This window comes from Dermacentor variabilis, chromosome 9 (assembly GCF_050947875.1).
Source record: "Dermacentor variabilis isolate Ectoservices chromosome 9, ASM5094787v1, whole genome shotgun sequence".
NCBI classification, from domain to species: Eukaryota; Metazoa; Arthropoda; class Arachnida; order Ixodida; family Ixodidae; genus Dermacentor; species Dermacentor variabilis.
This window is the reverse complement of record NC_134576.1, coordinates 66,893,805-66,910,952: the sequence shown is the minus strand read 5'-3', so window position 1 is coordinate 66,910,952 and position 17,148 is coordinate 66,893,805. Positions and strand designations below refer to the sequence as shown.

The 17,148-nt window shown below is 45.5% G+C and overlaps 1 protein-coding gene across 1 annotated transcript; it reads right to left on the bottom strand.

Annotated features, from left to right (window-relative positions):
* Positions 1–1,218: 1,218 nt before the first annotated feature.
* Positions 1,219–16,766, bottom strand: LOC142558044 (uncharacterized). Its single transcript, XM_075670208.1, has 3 exons — positions 16,614–16,766; positions 11,054–11,206; positions 1,219–1,546 (listed from the first exon to the last, which is right to left on the bottom strand). Exons 1-3 carry the CDS (start codon positions 16,731–16,733, stop codon positions 1,253–1,255), a joined length of 567 nt encoding a protein of 188 aa, XP_075526323.1. The 5' UTR covers positions 16,734–16,766; the 3' UTR covers positions 1,219–1,252.
* Positions 16,767–17,148: the final 382 nt, after the last annotated feature.

Sequence of the window (17,148 nt, the reverse complement as noted above, 5' to 3'; positions counted from 1 at the left end):
CCGCCGCGAGAACGACGTCGAAGTGGGTCTGTGCCCTTGGCGCGAGTGAATGTCGGCCTGGTGCTCTGGCTCCAGTCCAGTCTAAATAGCCTGTAAATAGCCCCTTTCGTCTGTCTTTCTACACGTAACAATATTTTTAAAGCTAATGACCTGGTAACTGCACTGGAGAGCGATATTTCTTCATTTGATTCTTGATACGTTCCTGATGAAGCGCAACTGTTTTATTTTTGAATATGTTTATTCCGATACGATGTAATTCTCACCTGCAGTACTTGAATAAGTATTCGGAACTTTCGGGCTTGAAAACTTAGTCATCTATAAGTTTTTTTTATAAAGAATGTTGTCGGCGTACGCGCCCAACAACTATATTGCGCGAAAGCAGCTGCACCTTAAACGGCATCCTGACGCCGTCGGCGAGGGTGCCTTTATTTTTCTTTGCGCGAGGCATTGTGGGCCGGCGCAGGCGTTGCCACCAACAGCCATCGCGACGACGGGCACCACGTCCGGTTACGTTGACAGCACCAGCGAGTCGAACGTTGTTTTCGGGAACGTGGCATAGCGTGCTCTCACCCTGTGTCGGAATACACGCGCCTTTAGGCGTCCGTTCTGACTGAGTTTTGGCGTCCCTCGCCACAGAGCGAAGGATCGCAGTGCGAAGGCGGAGCGGGTAATTAAAGACTGCGATAGAGAAGAGAGCTAGAGGAGGAAAGAGGAGAAGGAGGGTACGGCATAAGCCTGAAAACTGTAGTACGGCGCGAGACGGGTTACGCGGCGCAAATGGCTACGAGATGGCACCAGAGTATTGTGCATCGTCGATATGGAAACGAAGCACTGTATGAGCGGAGGCCTGTCTGCGGTGGCTGCTGCTGCGAATCGCACCCACGCGGTGGCTCCCAGGAAGCCGCGCAACAGTGCGCGACGTTTGTAGCGGAAGGCGTAATTGCACGAGACACTGCCCACGCCGGACACTAACAGGCAATGAGAAGACCTCTAGAACCGGGTTAAAATTGAGAATTAGGCAGTATCGTAAACGTCCGCGAATGTATTCTCGTAGAATGTTGATGGTCAACAAGTCGCTGGGTCGTAATTTAAAAAAAAAACGGCAAGCCGCAAACTAGAAAAGGGGCAAACTACGACTGTCGTTCGCCCTGTCGTGGTTTATCTTCGTCTAGTCTGCACTGCAAATTTCATGGAATGGCGACACTTTTCCTTGCGACGTTTAGGTGTCTTGGTTATCTGCTAAGTGCGAGAGTTAGGTGCAGTACTCGCCTCCGATGAGAGAGGCGTAGGCACGTTCCAAATCAACGTCGCACTCGGCGAAGTTGAAGAATCCCAGTCTTTCCAGGCGGCTAGTCGGTGTAAGTGGTTCTGACGACGTGCCCTTGAAACTTGACGGAGGGGGCGGTCGTCGAGTTAGGGCAACGGCAAGCTCATTGATGTCTGCCACGCTGGCCTGGCAAGAGTAGATGTTCAGGCACCTCAGACTTCCACTCCGCACTGCTCCTCTCAGCAGGGCCGACGGGGAAGTCAGTCCCGACCCGTGAACCTGCGGCAAGCGAAGAAAACTTCAGGAGTCATGGTTCGGGAAACCCGAACAAGCCGCCGTGCGCGCACACACATCGAGAGGGTGGAGTTCAAACACATGTGATCTCACAAGAGACCGCTATGTAAAATGGATTTATTCCCGAGTTTGGTGCTGAACTGCTGAATGTGAAAAGAAGTTTACGGCAGAGAAGGGTCTCTGAAGAACGCAGTTCAGCTTTCCGATGCGGATGTCCAAATTAGAGATGCGGTGAACGACGGCGTTTGATGTATGAAAGGTAGGTTCACATGGTACAAGAGATGCCATGGAGTATTTTTCCCGATATTTCGACCACTGAGAAAATATCACTGGCAAGAAAATGCCGCATAGCAACATTGCTGTAGTCATTAGAACACACGCGCTGCGGCAAGGAAATCGCCCGTGAGTTCTCGCGGTCAGCAGGGCTACACAGTTGCGAAGCCTGCAATATGGATTTCGAGAGGGTACTTCGTTTTCTTGACGGGTGTGCTTTGTGAGGCATATTTTGCCTCGCTTTGTAAACTGCCCTTTGAACAAGCAAGTAAATTAAACACAGGCATGTGAAGTCTTCAGCGCACCAAATCGTTATTGTGGAAATTGTCGATAGTGGCACGTATGAGGCCCGCACATGAAACGTCTGAATCAAGGTGAACTTCAAACATTTAAGTCATCGTGAAATATAATTTCTGGGCACGGTTGCACCGAAAGAATGCGGTCCAACCCTCCGATTTTCTTTGTGCACTTCTGCCTCCGGCGCACTGCATACTGCCTGGAGCACAACGTGGTCACGGCGGCTACGTACGAGCACGGCTATCTCATCTACCATCAAGCTACTGATCAATTTCTGCTGCCACCCATCAGACCACATCATAGTACAACAGCAAGCGCAGAGGGCGCCACGCAGCCTCTGCAAGTGGCGACACCGTGCGGAACAAGTATGAAGGGCTACCCTTTGGAATGCGCGACCACTGGGCACGGTTGCACCGAAAGAATGTGATCCAACCCTCTGCTTTTCTTTGTGCAGGTGAGGAAGGATTACGGCAAGTGCTACCATTCAAGCGATCCTTTTCTAGTAGTGCTGCCGTGCCCATGGTTGTGTTGCTTGCTTGATGTTTTCTGCCTCCGGAAGTTACTGCTATTAGGAGGGGACATTGAAACTGACCCCGGGCCCGAAGTTGCTGAAATCTTGAAACAAATTAAGGAAATCGCAGCTGATATTAAGGATATCAAAGAAAACCGCCTGGTTGAAATTGAAAAAAAAAAAAAAAGGTTGACGCTTTATCGAAACTTGATGACACGGTCACTTTAGGCCAAAACCGGCTTTCACATATTAACAAAGTTGTTCTGACCCTTGAAAAGAAAATAGACGAATTTGAGAACCACAGTAGACGACCTAATTTGATCATTTTTGGCCTAACAAAACCAGAGAGTGATAACGGCGAATCACTGGAAATAGCTGTACATAAAGGTATCTTCCAAGAACTTCTCAAACTTAATCCGATAGCTATTGAACGAATAGATAGATTAGGTCGTCCTTCCACGAATAAGAAACGACCTGTCATCCTGAGATTGTTCGATACAAGAGACAAAGCGTTAATTTTTTAAAAAATGCCGTAAACTGCCATAATGCCAAACTGCCAATGCCATAAACTATTATATCAATAAGTGAAGACTAGTCGCGAAAAGTTCAAGAAGTTAGAAGGAAGCTGTGGGCAAGTGCGAAAGAAAACCGCGAGAAGGGTGATAAAGTTTCCCTGGCTTTTGACAAATTATACTTCAATAGTACAACTTATATTTGGAGCGAGGAAAAAATGGAATTCCTGTTAAAGAAACGAGGCAGAAATACCATACTGTCCAACGACCCGCCGTCACGCGCAAGCGCGGAAATGGGCACGAGAGTCGCCGATTATTCAGACAATGTTTCAAAACAAAAATGTTTCAAATTCAGTTTCCGCCAAGGAGAAACGTCTGCGCATCGTGAATTTTAATGCTCGTAGAGTGGTGAACAAGACACATTCCCTAGAAATTCACTTGCTACAACACGATTCGCACATCGCAGTCATAACGGAAACCTGGTTGCGCAGCGATATAACCAATTAACTTGTTTTTTCACGCAATTATAAAGTATTTCGTAAGGATAGACTGCGCGGAGGCGGAGGTATAGCCGTTCTAGTTAAAGATCAAATCGGAGCCACGCTTATCGGTGATACTCCCGAACTAGAGTACCTATGCGTTAAGTTGTGCTGGGGTCAATCCTTTGTGCCGTTCGCATTTTATAGACCACCTGATGCTACACCAGACTACTTGAATAAACTTAAAGAGCACATGTCTCTAGCAAAATAACAAATTTGTTTTATTGGTGATCTTAACTTGCCGGGTGTCAATTGGGAGCTCCTCCAATCGAACAATAAGGCTGATGGAAATGCCAACATTTGACATTATGCTAACACAAGATCTTATTCAAGTGGTTAATGAACCCACGCGTGTGCAAGGGTCATCACGTTCTATATTAGATGTTATCTTTTTAAACCGAACCTTTTCCGAGCATAACGTGTCAATCGAAGATGGCTTCTATGACCATTACCTTATTGCACTTTCCTTGCCCATTGTCAAAACTGCCGTCCCTAAATAACAATACCAAATCTTTTAAAGATTACACCAGGGCGGATGACGCCAGCATAGTTGACTACATGGAAACTTGTCTTACGCGCTTTGCAGATAGTGGTAGTGATGTGTCTACACTTTGGAGCGCGTTTGCTACAATGTGCAGGCATTGCACAGATACATTCGTACTCACTAAAACTAACAAAGTCAATAAAAGTACGCCTTGGATCGCGCGTGCAATAGTACAACTAAAGCGCAAAATGAAACGAATAAAAAAGAAGCATCCACGCATGGTCGTTATCACGGAACTCCAAAAAGGCTGTCATGCTCCGTGCGGGATTCAAAAAAATATTTTTTCCACAGCATTGCCCAACTTTATAAAAAACGCACTGGATAAGATTTGGGGATACCTTGGCAATAGCAAGAAGACTTACGGAAATTGCAGTTAATGGAACCATTCTTAACGACTTGAGTGTCATCGCACAACATTTTAACACTTATTTTCATAGCGTAGTCTCCCGTGCACAATCAGGCCCATCTTTCAGTTCTGCAGTGTTTGAAGAGCATGAGGCAACCCTGATATCTTACCATGGCATTGTGTCTATGTTGCTCATTTTAAAAACCAAAACAACTCCTGGCCCTGACAATCTCCCAAATGTGTTTCTTTGGCGATACGCCTAAACTCTTCCCAAGTTCTTAGTGGTATTATTCAGATCATCTTTGTTATTCGCGAAAGTGCCTCAAGATGGGAAGATGGCTCGAGTTGTTCGGGTCTTTAAGAAAGGCGATCGATTATTGCTCGAGAATTACCGCCCCATATCATTAACGTCATCTTGCTGCAAACTTTTCGAGCACGTAATCGCAACTCGCATTATAGAATTCTTAGATGAGCAATCCATACTAACAAGTGCTCAACATGGCTTCAGAAAAGTTTATTCCACTACCACACAATTAGTAGCAATAATTGATTCAATTACCAAAGCTTTGTATGCCAACGGTCAAATTGATGCTGTGTTTTCGGACTTCAGTAAAGCATTCGATAGGGTAATTCACAAAAAGCTGATTTTAAAATTAAGGAACATTAACCTTCCGGACATCATAATTACTTGGATTACAGACTATCCGGATAACCGCCAACAGTATGGTTCAGTTGACGATCACAACTCGGAATATCTACCAGTCACTTCAGGTGTTCCCAAGGGCAGTGACCTGGGTCCATTGCTCTTTCTTTTATATATTAATGACATTGTTAACGACGTCAAACCAGGAACACAAATAAGGCTGTTTGCAGATGACTGCGTTGTATTTCGTACTATCAAGTCCGTGGATGATCAGGAGGAAGTTAACTCTAGCTTGAATATATTTTTGTGGTGCGAAGAATGGAGCATGGCTGCAAACATAGATAAAATTCTCTTCGTATAACGCATAAAAGAAATCCCCTGGAGTACGCTTATCAAATGGGATCTGTTCCATTAAAGCATGTTCAGAGTTACAAGTACCTTAGCATAACGTTCATTAATAAATCTTCTTGGAACCTTCACATTGACAACACATGTTATTCTGCCTTTCGGAAGCTAACCAATCTGCGACACAAACTAAGAAATGCCCCCTCAAACGTTAAGCTACTCACATACATAACCAATATCGGGCCAAAACTTGAATATGCTTGCGTTGCATGGGATCGCTATACTATAGTCAATGTTAACCAACTTGAGAGAATACAGAGAAAATCTTTTCGTTTTATGTATTCCAAGTTTAAAAGTTCGGATTCGCCGTCAGAGTTGATGTTCGCTAACGACATTCCTTCGCTTGAACAGAGAAGACAAACACAGGCTAGATTTTTTACATAATCTAATTAATCACAATTTGGCTCTGGACTCTTCACTATGTGTAAGTCACCTTGCCACAAGGTATACATGACACCATCGTACGGATACACCGACAGCTATCTATTATGCTAGGACAGGCAGCTGTAAGTTCTTTCCCCGGACTGTTTCTGAATGGAATTCACTGCCCGCCCCTTACAACATGTGACCGTGTTTTATGCAAGTTTTTATTGTCTTTTTTGTTTTTGCAAAGAATGTGTTCTTGCTGTTGAATGAGCAAGGCAAGTCCTCGACTCTCCCTTGCGTTTGATGTGCTATTCCCTCGCCTTTTTTTTTTTACATCGTTCTGTTTGCACCATGGATTGATTTAGGTATTGTGTTTTGATCTTTTCACTAAGTGTTTCTGTGAGCAATACATCCTTGTAGAGTCTATGTTTTATGAATATACACGGGCGTATCTTGTATATGCCTTGTACTAATTGTCTGCCCGTCCTGCAAGGACCACAATGTGGTCTGCAGTATGTTCTAAATAAATAAATACATAAATAAATACATTAATAAATAATTTGAATATAATTTCGTGATCGCTTTGTCAATACCGCTCAAGCATGCGCTCCGAGGTTACAGCGTAATTTAAAGGGAAACTTCTATAGCTACCTTCTGCTCACTTACCTCTGAGCTCACTTTTGGAGAGAAAAATGAGGAAGGGAGGGAGGCTGATTAGGTTAAAATGAACTAAAATTAAATGCTGCGGTTTCACGAGGCGAAACCGCGATTTCATTAAGAGGCACGCCGTAGTGATGCACTCCCGATCAATTCTGACCACCCGAGGTTCATTAACATGCGCCCAATGGACCAAACACGAGCGTTTTCGCATTTCATCGATATGTGGCCGCCGGTGCCTGGATAGGATCCCGCACCCTCAGGGTTAGGAGCACAACACCATAGGCACTACACCAACATGGCGGGTTCTGAGATGAATCGGCGGTACGCCGCTGTGCCAAATGTTCATTGCCACGCAAGTGGGAAAGCAAGTGTGTAAGAGCTGAACATGTGCTTTTCGAGCAGCCGACAGTACGTAATAATGCATTTCTTCTAGAAATTCTAAAGATAAACACATGGATGAAGCAGAGCTCGTAGACCGATCACGTCTGGGTGGCAACAGAGCTAGTTTCTTGTTTCCGAATTTCGTCGCACGCCAGCTAGTTTCTGGCGAGGGACCGAGCCGAACAACTTACTGTGTAGCAGTTTGTCTGGTTTCGTGTGACAGCGCTTGGGCTACAGCGGTGATTCCTGAAATACCAGCCGAAAGGGGATTCTAATTTGTAGTTTGCGAAATGGCGCAGTAAAACGTTAGAGGAGCACAAACACTATAGGCTGCATTAGGAAGACAAGTTCAATAGAGACCACAAACTGCCCGTACAGAACATAACCGAGTTCGTGATAGAACAGACGATTTCCTTATTCACCGAAAGGCTTTTTGCTGCAGAAGAATTTCACATGAGTGAAAGGGGACAATGATTTCATGTTATCAGGAACCACAAATTGTCAGTTAATCCAGCTTTATCGCATAATGTGTGCATAAACTGTAGGACATGTAGCATTGTTTCACAGAGGTAACTTATGTTAGTGTCAAAAGTGTGGCTTCACATGTCTTTAATCTTTGGATTCATTTTACAGTTCAGCTCTTATAAAAAGGAGGCCTTTTTGCGTTAAGCGGCGGCGTCCGCTAGGCGTAACCACGTGACTGCGCTCGTGCCACTACTCGCGCATTCCTCGTCTTGCACAGCTTGCTCCGATGCCGTGCACCATGCTAGCGTTCCCATACTGCCCCTGCTTCTGCGAAGGCGCAGATTGCACTGGCTTATTCCCAATCGGAGCGGCATGTCGGTCTGAAATTGTTTCTTTCAATGTATCGCGAAGTGAAACCTAAGCGAGCGGCTCTAAAATTGAGCATTAGCGATTGTCATAATCAATGTAGCTTTTTTTTGCGCACTGTGCTGTAGCCCCTGCCATCCCCAATATGGAGTTTAAGTTGACTATAGGGGCCGCCAACAGCGCGAAAATTTCTGTAAATAGGCAATGCTGTACAGTTAGTTGAAGGAAAAACCCGTCACAAAACACAAAGGAGAAGAACAGAGATTCAAATCACAACGAAAGTTGTGGTGTGAACCTCTTTTCTTGTCCTTTGTGTTTTGCGACTGGTGTTTTCCTGCAACTATGTACCAACTGACCCGGACTTCAACCTTTCTCGTGCACTTAGATTCGTCGAATGCTAGGGGAAATCAGGAAGCACAATGGTGCAGCAGGAATTGGTGCGAAGTGTGTTTTACTACGCAATTCGGAATAGAAGGCAAAAGCACGTTCCGAAAATGAGACCGAACGCTTTCCGTGTGGTTCAATATTTCCATCGTTGTCCTCGTCAGGGGACCTATTTCAGTGGACAGTAGAGCCCATGTGTACTGCAGAGAGAAGCACACTGGCACGTGAGCGTCATTTGGTCTGGACGGGGCTCTTGTCGCGTTTCTGCTTTCACACGAGAGCTCACTCGCTATACCAAGTAATGGAAAATTAGTGAGCGTAACAGTGGTTATAAAACAAAGCGTGGTAGGCGCGCGAAGAGAATGGTGGGATGTTCTGGACTTTGCCGCGCCGCAGCAAGCACACTTCGACGATTCGATGACGCATGTGAATTGCGCCTAAACGCACGTAACAGTCCTTTCAAGGGGTCTGTCGTTGAGCGCACTCGTTGACATCAGCGGAAGGCAGAAAAGCGAGAACGAGCAAAACATGGACTGTCGTAATACCGGTCTAAGCGAAGTATTCAAGAGCCGGAAAGACGAAAAGGCACGCATCATGAAATGGAACGGGCGAAATTCGGCGACGAACACATCTTGCTGCTTTGCTGAGCAACCGTGGGGAACGTTGCAAAGCGCTGCAAACTTTCCGGGGCGCCGCCTCGTTCGCGAGATTTATGGCTGTCATATCGGAGCTCTCCAATGTCGCCATCTTGTTCGGATTGTCGAAAAATGGTGCTCCGACTGCATTTGGTTAGTTTGCGATTTGACCCCGTTGATAGAGGAAACAGCCCGAGGTTGTAAAAATTACATACGTTGATGGCTTTTATAACGCTGAGAGGGTATAAATACCCTGGTATAAACTTTTGTATTGCGAATGAAATCCCGCTGCTGCAATGGCTCATTGGTGATGGAGGTACCGAGTAAATGAGAAAAATTAAGCTGCGCTTAGGTGCAATGAGGTGCGTTCCTGAGAGTGACTGCCTTCAGTATATAAAGTGCATATTTCTCTTCAATTTATGACGGTAGAGGCAAATAAAGAGTAATAGAAAAAAAGGAACTAGCACGAAAGTCAAGCTCCTCATTCCTCATTATATCTGGGTATGAAGGCGGAACACCTATTGATTGCAGAAGTCACCAAACAAATAACCAGTCGTCTCTGTCCGTGTCCATTTGCGCTGCTGCCTTATCAAATATTGAGGAATGCATGCAGTCTTGTACTGGGCATAACCGGCATACATGCAGCTGCAGTGGAGTAGAACGTGGGGCTATCGCCCCCGTGCAATTTGGGCAGGAACCAAACGGAACAGGCGTTTAGCGCCAGGCAAAATGCGGCGCCGCCTCCAGCATGATGGAAATCGCACGGATCGAATGCCACGGTGCAGTGGTAGGGCGGAGCGTCCATGGTAATGCGGATGCAATCACTTGGTTCCGTGGTTTTCGATAGGAAGTGTGCTTGCAAATGCTCACCACGTTCAGGGTAAGAGTGACATAGAGGGCAACACACATTACTGTGGCCGTTGCAGGGAAGTGAGCTAAGCAGCACGTGACTGGACTCCGCAATGATCGCTGGAAAAGCATGCGGCGTCGAGACGCGGCGTGTTCTCGTGGTATTCAAGGTAAAGTAGTGCATGTCCCTGGAGTGCTCAAAGCTACTCGAGGGATACATAATACAGGGCAAGTAGAAGAGTGGCTCGCAAATGAAATAAAGAAAAAAGAAAAGAAACGCCCCGTTGTAATATTTTCAATCAAAGGTTACCATGTAGTGAGCAGACGACCCAGCCTACTGAGGCAATGGGGTGCAACCGAAAGAAATGTACAGAAGTAGACGCTGTCAACTAGTTATATTCGTACTAGACGCCTAACGATGGCGTTAGGGTGCGAAGGATTATGAGGGAATGCTGCCTGCTAAAAGCAGCTTTTTAGAGAATGGTGTAGTTTAGTCGATAATATACATCACTGTAACTATGGATATGTTACGACTCAGGGAAAACGCCCCTTCTGTCCGGTTGTGGCTAGCCTTCCACGATGTTGGTTGGGGAACACTTGATCCCCTGCGGAATTTCACACGCGGAGGCACGACGTTTGCTTCTGCGCGTACCGACACATTGGCATGGGGGCTGTGAAGGATAACTAGCACGCCATGCACGCTGGCGGAGAGCCTCGTGCTACCGTGCCAGTCACCAGATGCGCCTCTTTGATAGAAGCAGAGTTGAGCTAGTTCAAACAGAAGTGCGGACCCGATTGCAGTGGACCAAAACTCCGCGTGCAAAGCACCAGTGGATACAAGTCGTCAGCCATCTACGTGACGTATGACGAGTCTTGGTAGCGAGTCGAGACTGTGCCTTTCCTCGCAACGTGCAGATGCAGCATCCGGTGTTTTTTGTGGGGCTGAAGGAGAGCTTTTGACGACACCAGTGTTGGACATCGCGGAGGCACGGCTGCGCTTGCACGCGAAGCTTGAGATCCTACGATGCCGCAGTCACGCATAAGGTGTCCCTTCGTAGTGCACTTGAAGCATTGATCATTATCATCAGTAGTAAGACAAGTTATACGAGACATTTCACTTGCACCTATTGTTAGGATTAGCATATTGAAATAGACGTCAGCAGGAGGGTCCCGGCAGGAGTGTTACAAAACTACGCGCGTTATGCGAGTCGGGCAAGAAAGATGTTTCGAATCATGTGACATGCGACGTCACTCTAAAGATTTGGCTTTCTCCAACACGTCGGAACACTGCCCTGATCTCTGTGGACATGCCTTACCTCAAGTTCTTCGAGGGCTTTGTGGTTGCGAACGGCATCCGCGAGGAGTTCACCCCTTTGAGCACTTAAGAAGGCCGCAGGCACGCAGAGTTTCTTGATCGACTTGTTGTGAGCGAAGTGTATGAGGAAGTGGGAGAGTTCTGCCGCCTCGGCCTGCGAATGAATACAGAGTACACATAACGACACCATGATATTCACAGCTAGGCCATGTGTGGGCAATAGTTGCTCCAGATCACCTTTTCATTGCATGGTATATAGGAGATGTCGCCTTTAAGTGAAGCCGGGTACTGCCGTTCAGATAGGGACTTAAAAGAAAGAATAAATCGGAACAACAGGGAAATGATAACCCAAATATTGGTAACAAAAGTACACTAATGCCACACGGTAACTAAGTCCAAACCAAAGCAGAAAGTCAACTCAGTAAGACAGAAACACAAAGTTCAATCACATATGTTCATTAAAGTGAGCACAAGGTCCGGTCACTTAGCAAGACTAACATAAGGGCATATAAGAAGTAACGGAATTGTGAGGTCACAAGAAAACCCAGGCATTGGATTAGCCAAAGTCGGGTTAAAGGAGAAGAGAATGCGCTATCCCACTTAACCACTCCATTCAATACTTTCCGAGAACATTGCTCGGTTCTAAATATCTTTGAAGGGCCAGTAACGTTAGTCTTTGCATGAGTATGTTGGCCATGAACCGAAGATCTTCCCGAGGCTGGGGGGCCTGCGATCTAATGCCAGTAAATCGAGTGCTAAGCGTTGTCCGTGCGTGATGTGTACATTCTAGCGGAACGTGCTGTACATCATAAGCGTGGTCGCAAGTGCATTCCGCACTATCATACCTTGAAATTTTATGTAGAAAGTGTTTTGAGTACGCGGTACCGAGCCGCAGACTGAATCAGCGTTGCAAAGGATCAGGTTGTATTTAATGGACGGAATTTTAAAATGGAAGTAATCTGTCCAATCTAAAATAAATCAGAAGTTTTCGAGTTCTGATCAAACCATGTCACTTTGCAACCAAGGGCTGATATCCGTCTTAAAATGCGGCGAAATTCGCCTTGTATTAGAGGGAGAATTTGTGTGGCGTTATTACAATGCGCTTTACCGGTTGCCTGATCTGCTCAACATTCCCAGAGATATTGCAGTGGCCAGGTGTCCAGTGGAACGTTACAGTGCGGTTTTCTGCACTTTCGAGTTCGTTAAGTATCTCGTTCACCAAGTCCCCGTTTTGCGAATTGGTGACGGCACGATGAAGTTACGACAATGTTGCCTGCGAGTCACAAAGGATGGAGCATTGTTGCCCTTATTAGAATGAATTTGCGTAGCCTGGTAGAAATACTGGATTAAGCTCCGCTGTTGACGTTGTGCGCGATAGTTTAAACATCTGTATTTGGATCTATTCTGGAATGAGAAATGCAGCCATAGAGTAATTTGTTTGGTAAGCCCTATCTGTATGCGCTTAAATACAGCCAGGGTATCTGAAGTATATTTGGTATAACGCTAGTTGTGCCGCTAGCGTAAACATCTCGCTTGCGAATAATTCGTTCAGTTGAAAGTTCAATCTATGGTAGACGTGGAGGTGGTAGTAGATTTTTGTGCACCTGAATAACTGAATTAATGTTGGCGGTGTCTCAATAAGTACACTTGCCAGTGGGTGCCTATTGTGCTACACTGAAACGCGAAACTAGTATCAACAGATTTCAACCACCCTCATAATAAGAAAGTGAGGATCACTTGATTCTGTAATTACTAATGAACTTGAGTTTGCTCTTGGAACGCCTAAGCACACTCTAAGGTTCCTAACTAATAAACGTTGGAGTCGAGTCAGATGAATGGGATATTCCATGCAGAACACCAGAAGAATATGTTAGTTTGCTTTATAAGTGCAATTATGTGCTTTCCGTTAGGATGAATCCGACCGTCCCCATGCCGTGCCTGCTACGCGGAGAGGAACATTTATTAACAAGTCTATTTGTTCTTCGATGGTTTTAATGCGAGAATTCCAATAAAGTTGCCCGTCTAGTATAACCCCCAAAAATTTGCTTTGTTTCACTATGTCTAAAGGTTGTCCCTAAAGGCACAGCTGAAAATTATTTAGACATACTCTGGTGAATGACAACCGCTTTACTCTGATAGTTAAATTCCTTTTGTTTAATAATTTGTCGACAATGTGGAGGCCTTCCTACACTATCACAAAAACCGCAACGGACCTGACAGGAACGTTTTCCTTCGCTTGTTTGATTAAATACTGACCTGCCATTCAAGAAGTAGGATATCCACTGTAGCGCCCTTCCAGAGACTCGCATTTCTAGTAGGCCACACAGTATATGAGCATGGCCGACTGTGTGGAAGGTTCGCTTAAAGTTTGAAAAAAAACCGCAATTGCGACATTTCCGCTAGGTCGTTCATGTTCAACGTACGTAAAGATACAAAATCGCGTCCGTGGTGCATTGGCGCCGTCTAAATCCTCTCATGTGATCGGGAAACGCTTCTGTTTGCTCCCACCACTACTGCAGCCTAGTGTCAGTCATTTCCTCCATGACCTTGCGTAAACAGGTCGTCAAGCTCACAGGATTAAAAGATTCAAGAGAAAAGTGTTTTTCCAAGCTTCAATATAGGTTTCACATACACTGTTTTCCCAAGAGGCGGGGACGCTTTCTTTTTCCACGAGTAATTGGGGAATTCCAGAAGGGCCAATCGACCATTAGGTCCCATGTTGCACGACATACCGCATGTAATGAAATCTAGCTGGAGCAGTCTGCCCTAAGACACAGGCGCACATTGTAGCGACATAGAGAATTCATTGTGTAATTGTACGTTTTCAGTGGCCACTGTGGCTGAATGCCTGAAGAAGTCGGTTTCGAGGGCCACGGGCGTGACTACAGAAATCAGTAATAGCAAAAAAAGAAAGTAGTGGCTATTCCGTGCATTCATTCAGTGTCACACAAGCTTTAAGAATTTGCAAGTAGATATGACGTTAGTATTGCTTTCACTGCTCCCAATAAGCTTGGTAAGACACGCGCTGCAGTACAGAGGAGAAAGAAGCAGGTAAAAGGCAAAAAAAGAACAGATATTTGTCCAGTGAAGCACAATAAGAACAACAGTTTTACTGACTGTCCTATGGGTGTGGTTTATAAAATTCCCCATAGCTGTGACCAGTTCCACGTAGGGCAAACAGGACCCTATATCAATCAGAGGCTAATGGAACATAAAAGGTCGTTAGCCGGTGGATCGCCTTGTAATCTTTCCCTACATTACGAAGATTGCAATTGCACGGGAAAGTTAGATGAATACGCGATATTCTACAGGCATAAGTATGAAGATACGCGTCTTATGGTAGAGGCATGACATATCTATAATGGTGGAAGTGCGTGCGTGAGTCAGCCTTCGATTACTTTACACAAGGAAGAGATTAAGTGCCTTAACAGTTATCTCTCACGTAAACCGGCATATGTACCCGACTCAGACGGGGTGATACCATTCCAGAGCTTGCGCAGATGAGTTTTCTGCCTCTTTTTTCGCCTCAGTGCCGCCTTCAGTTGATAGTCTGCGTACGTGTTGTCCGCTTCTCTACTCTTGTGTCCTGTCTGCACGCTTCACCTCTCTTTTGCGTAACTAGTTGTACAAGCACGCAACACGCAAGATCGTTGATTTGCCATTTCAACGGAACATTGAAATTCCGCACTAGTGATAAATAAACTTTTTCTAGGTATATCTTCGCAGGATTCCTCAGCAATCACTAATTCTAATGTATCTTTCGCTATTGCGAGTACGAAATGGTTGAGCTTAAATAACAGGGCTGCTTAGTGCACGAGCAGTTATCAATAATCGTGGAACTGGTGTCAGAGGAGACGACGTACGGTGAAGTTACGGCGTCGTATTTTCCCTAAATTTTGGAAGTCGTCTCTGCGCGACCGAGTGGATTTGCTGCGAATTTCTATATTTCCCCTCTGGCCGTAAGCTCTTCCTGCTCTTCTTACAGCTCGAGAATGTTCATATCCTTCATCAGTGAATGCGTACTCGTCAGGAATGGGTGCTGGTTTCGTTCACGTTTTCATTGTTTCTTGTATCACTGATGCAATTTTTCTACGTCGGCATCACAATCCACTCGACTAGACAAGTGTCAAAGAAAGCTGCCAGTTTGTCATAACCGAGTATTTTCGTTTAGCACTAGTTTTTACACGCGTATGTGATATAAGAATTGGGATGTGATCACTTCCACGCGCTTCCGAATCTGTTGTCCACCCTCGTCGGTAACAAGATTAGAGCACAGTGGTACATCTATGCAACTGGCGTAGCGACATCCCCGCATAAATGTGACATCAATCATACAATGCTAGCAGACTGCATCTTTTTGCGGCGCATTAAACAATATTCGTAGGGGCATCACCGTGATTACTCCACATATTGCGTTGTGGACGTTAAGGTCTCCAGATATGATAACGTCTGATCCTGTTGTGCTAAAAATATTTACCAAATTATCAATCGTAACATGTCTGAATGCTCGCAGGTTGCTCAAGACTTACACATAGGTTTGCGAGACATACTTTGCAGGCTACATATTCAGGAAAATCTGAATTGCTTGACTGTGTGACTTGACAGGCCAAATCTTCTGGAATGCTGAGCATTGTTCTACTGTTTCCGTCTAGAGGAAAGGACTTGTATAACATGTAATTAGCAAGACGGAAACTTGCGAAAATCAGATTCCGATCGAAAGCTACCAGCGTTACACAGAGATATTGCGACACTTTTGTAACGACTATTTAGGATTGTAATCCGGTAGCACTGATGTGGACTACTGGCTCATTAATGGCTTCATTGGCAACAGTCGCTGTACCTCTTGAAGCTTGTTCACCTGGGGTAGAGCTGTGACAATTGCTCGAACTACAGCAAACAGCATGTGTAAAATCATCGGTCGAACACTTGAGTGGCGCGGTGTTATCCTGGAATGCTGATGTCCCATTCACCAAATTAAGTGATCGCCGAGTGATGTTCCGAAAAGACGCTGTGCTTTGTAACCTAGCCGAAGAATAAGAAGCGAGAAAGGTGCTCGCGAAGACGGAGTGGGAGACTAGGGATGAGCTGAAAGAAACAGTGATGGCCGCCTCGTCGGTCTAGTTACCTTTTCTGTTACAAATTTGACGCAGCCGACAGGATTTGTAACGGCAGGTAAATAGACCGACAAGGCGACCATCACTATTTCAGTTTAAACGGCGGATTTTCGTTTTTATCCTGTCTAATCATTAGCTACCCATAACTGCAGACAAGTGGAGTTTGATTTAGGGCGTAGGGCTAGCTTTAAATGTTTTCTTTAATTGTTGTCAAAAGGACTTCTCGTCTCAGCGTGTCACCAGCCTGTATAAGCTTTTCTGTGCATACAATTACTGCATCCGTTCGCTATATATAGCACTGGAAGGCTTGTTAGTCCGGTGGACAGCAGTTACTCGTGAGGACAGCAATTTGTTACAAAATGTCCTCACAGATCCCGAGAAACATGAAATGAGCACAGCACAGTTGAGATAGAATAATGTAGGTTGGAAAGCCAGCAAAATACTAACCATTATGTTAGTGAACGACAGATTGTCCAGTGCAGTAGTCTTCATGTACCCGGCCAGCGCTTTGGAGACGACTTCGTCGAAAAGTACGCCGCTGAGGTTCAAGGAGACAACTCTCCACATGATAGAAACCGAGGAAACCCATAGAACACCGTGCCCTACCTGCGAGGATAGACGTTAACTAGCGTACAGTGGTAGTCATATTGAGCTCGCAGTGTCATAACCGTAAGGAAATACTTTATAATAACTAAGTTTAAAGCTTGTTGTGGACAGGTTAAGTACTACGGAGGCTAGGTGCAGTCATATGAAAGAGTCCTAGTACAGCAGAACTGGTCCTGCAATTTCTTGTGCGTCGGGGCAAGCTTTAAGGGCGCGGACGGGGCGGCTGCTTTATAATAGGAGGTTCTGCTCCGATATGCATCGATGTCACAGTATGGGTCCTGTACCGATATAATCGCTTAGTACGGTTCTCAATACACTACTAGGCGAGTACAGCTTTGGCTATAGCGATTGGAAATTGCGCCGCAAGTTCGCACTC

Excerpts from the sequence above, each read along its gene's own strand:
- LOC142558044 (XM_075670208.1), bottom strand. The coding sequence starts at position 16,733 with ATGTGGAGAGTTGTCTCCTTGAACCTCAGCGGCGTACTTTTCGACGAA. Across the intron at positions 11,207-16,613 it reads TGTCGTTCACTAACATAATG|GCCGAGGCGGCAGAACTCTC; the intron begins GTTAGTATTTTG and ends ATTCATTCGCAG. Across the intron at positions 1,547-11,053 it reads AAGCCCTCGAAGAACTTGAG|GTTCACGGGTCGGGACTGAC; the intron begins GTAAGGCATGTC and ends CGCTTGCCGCAG.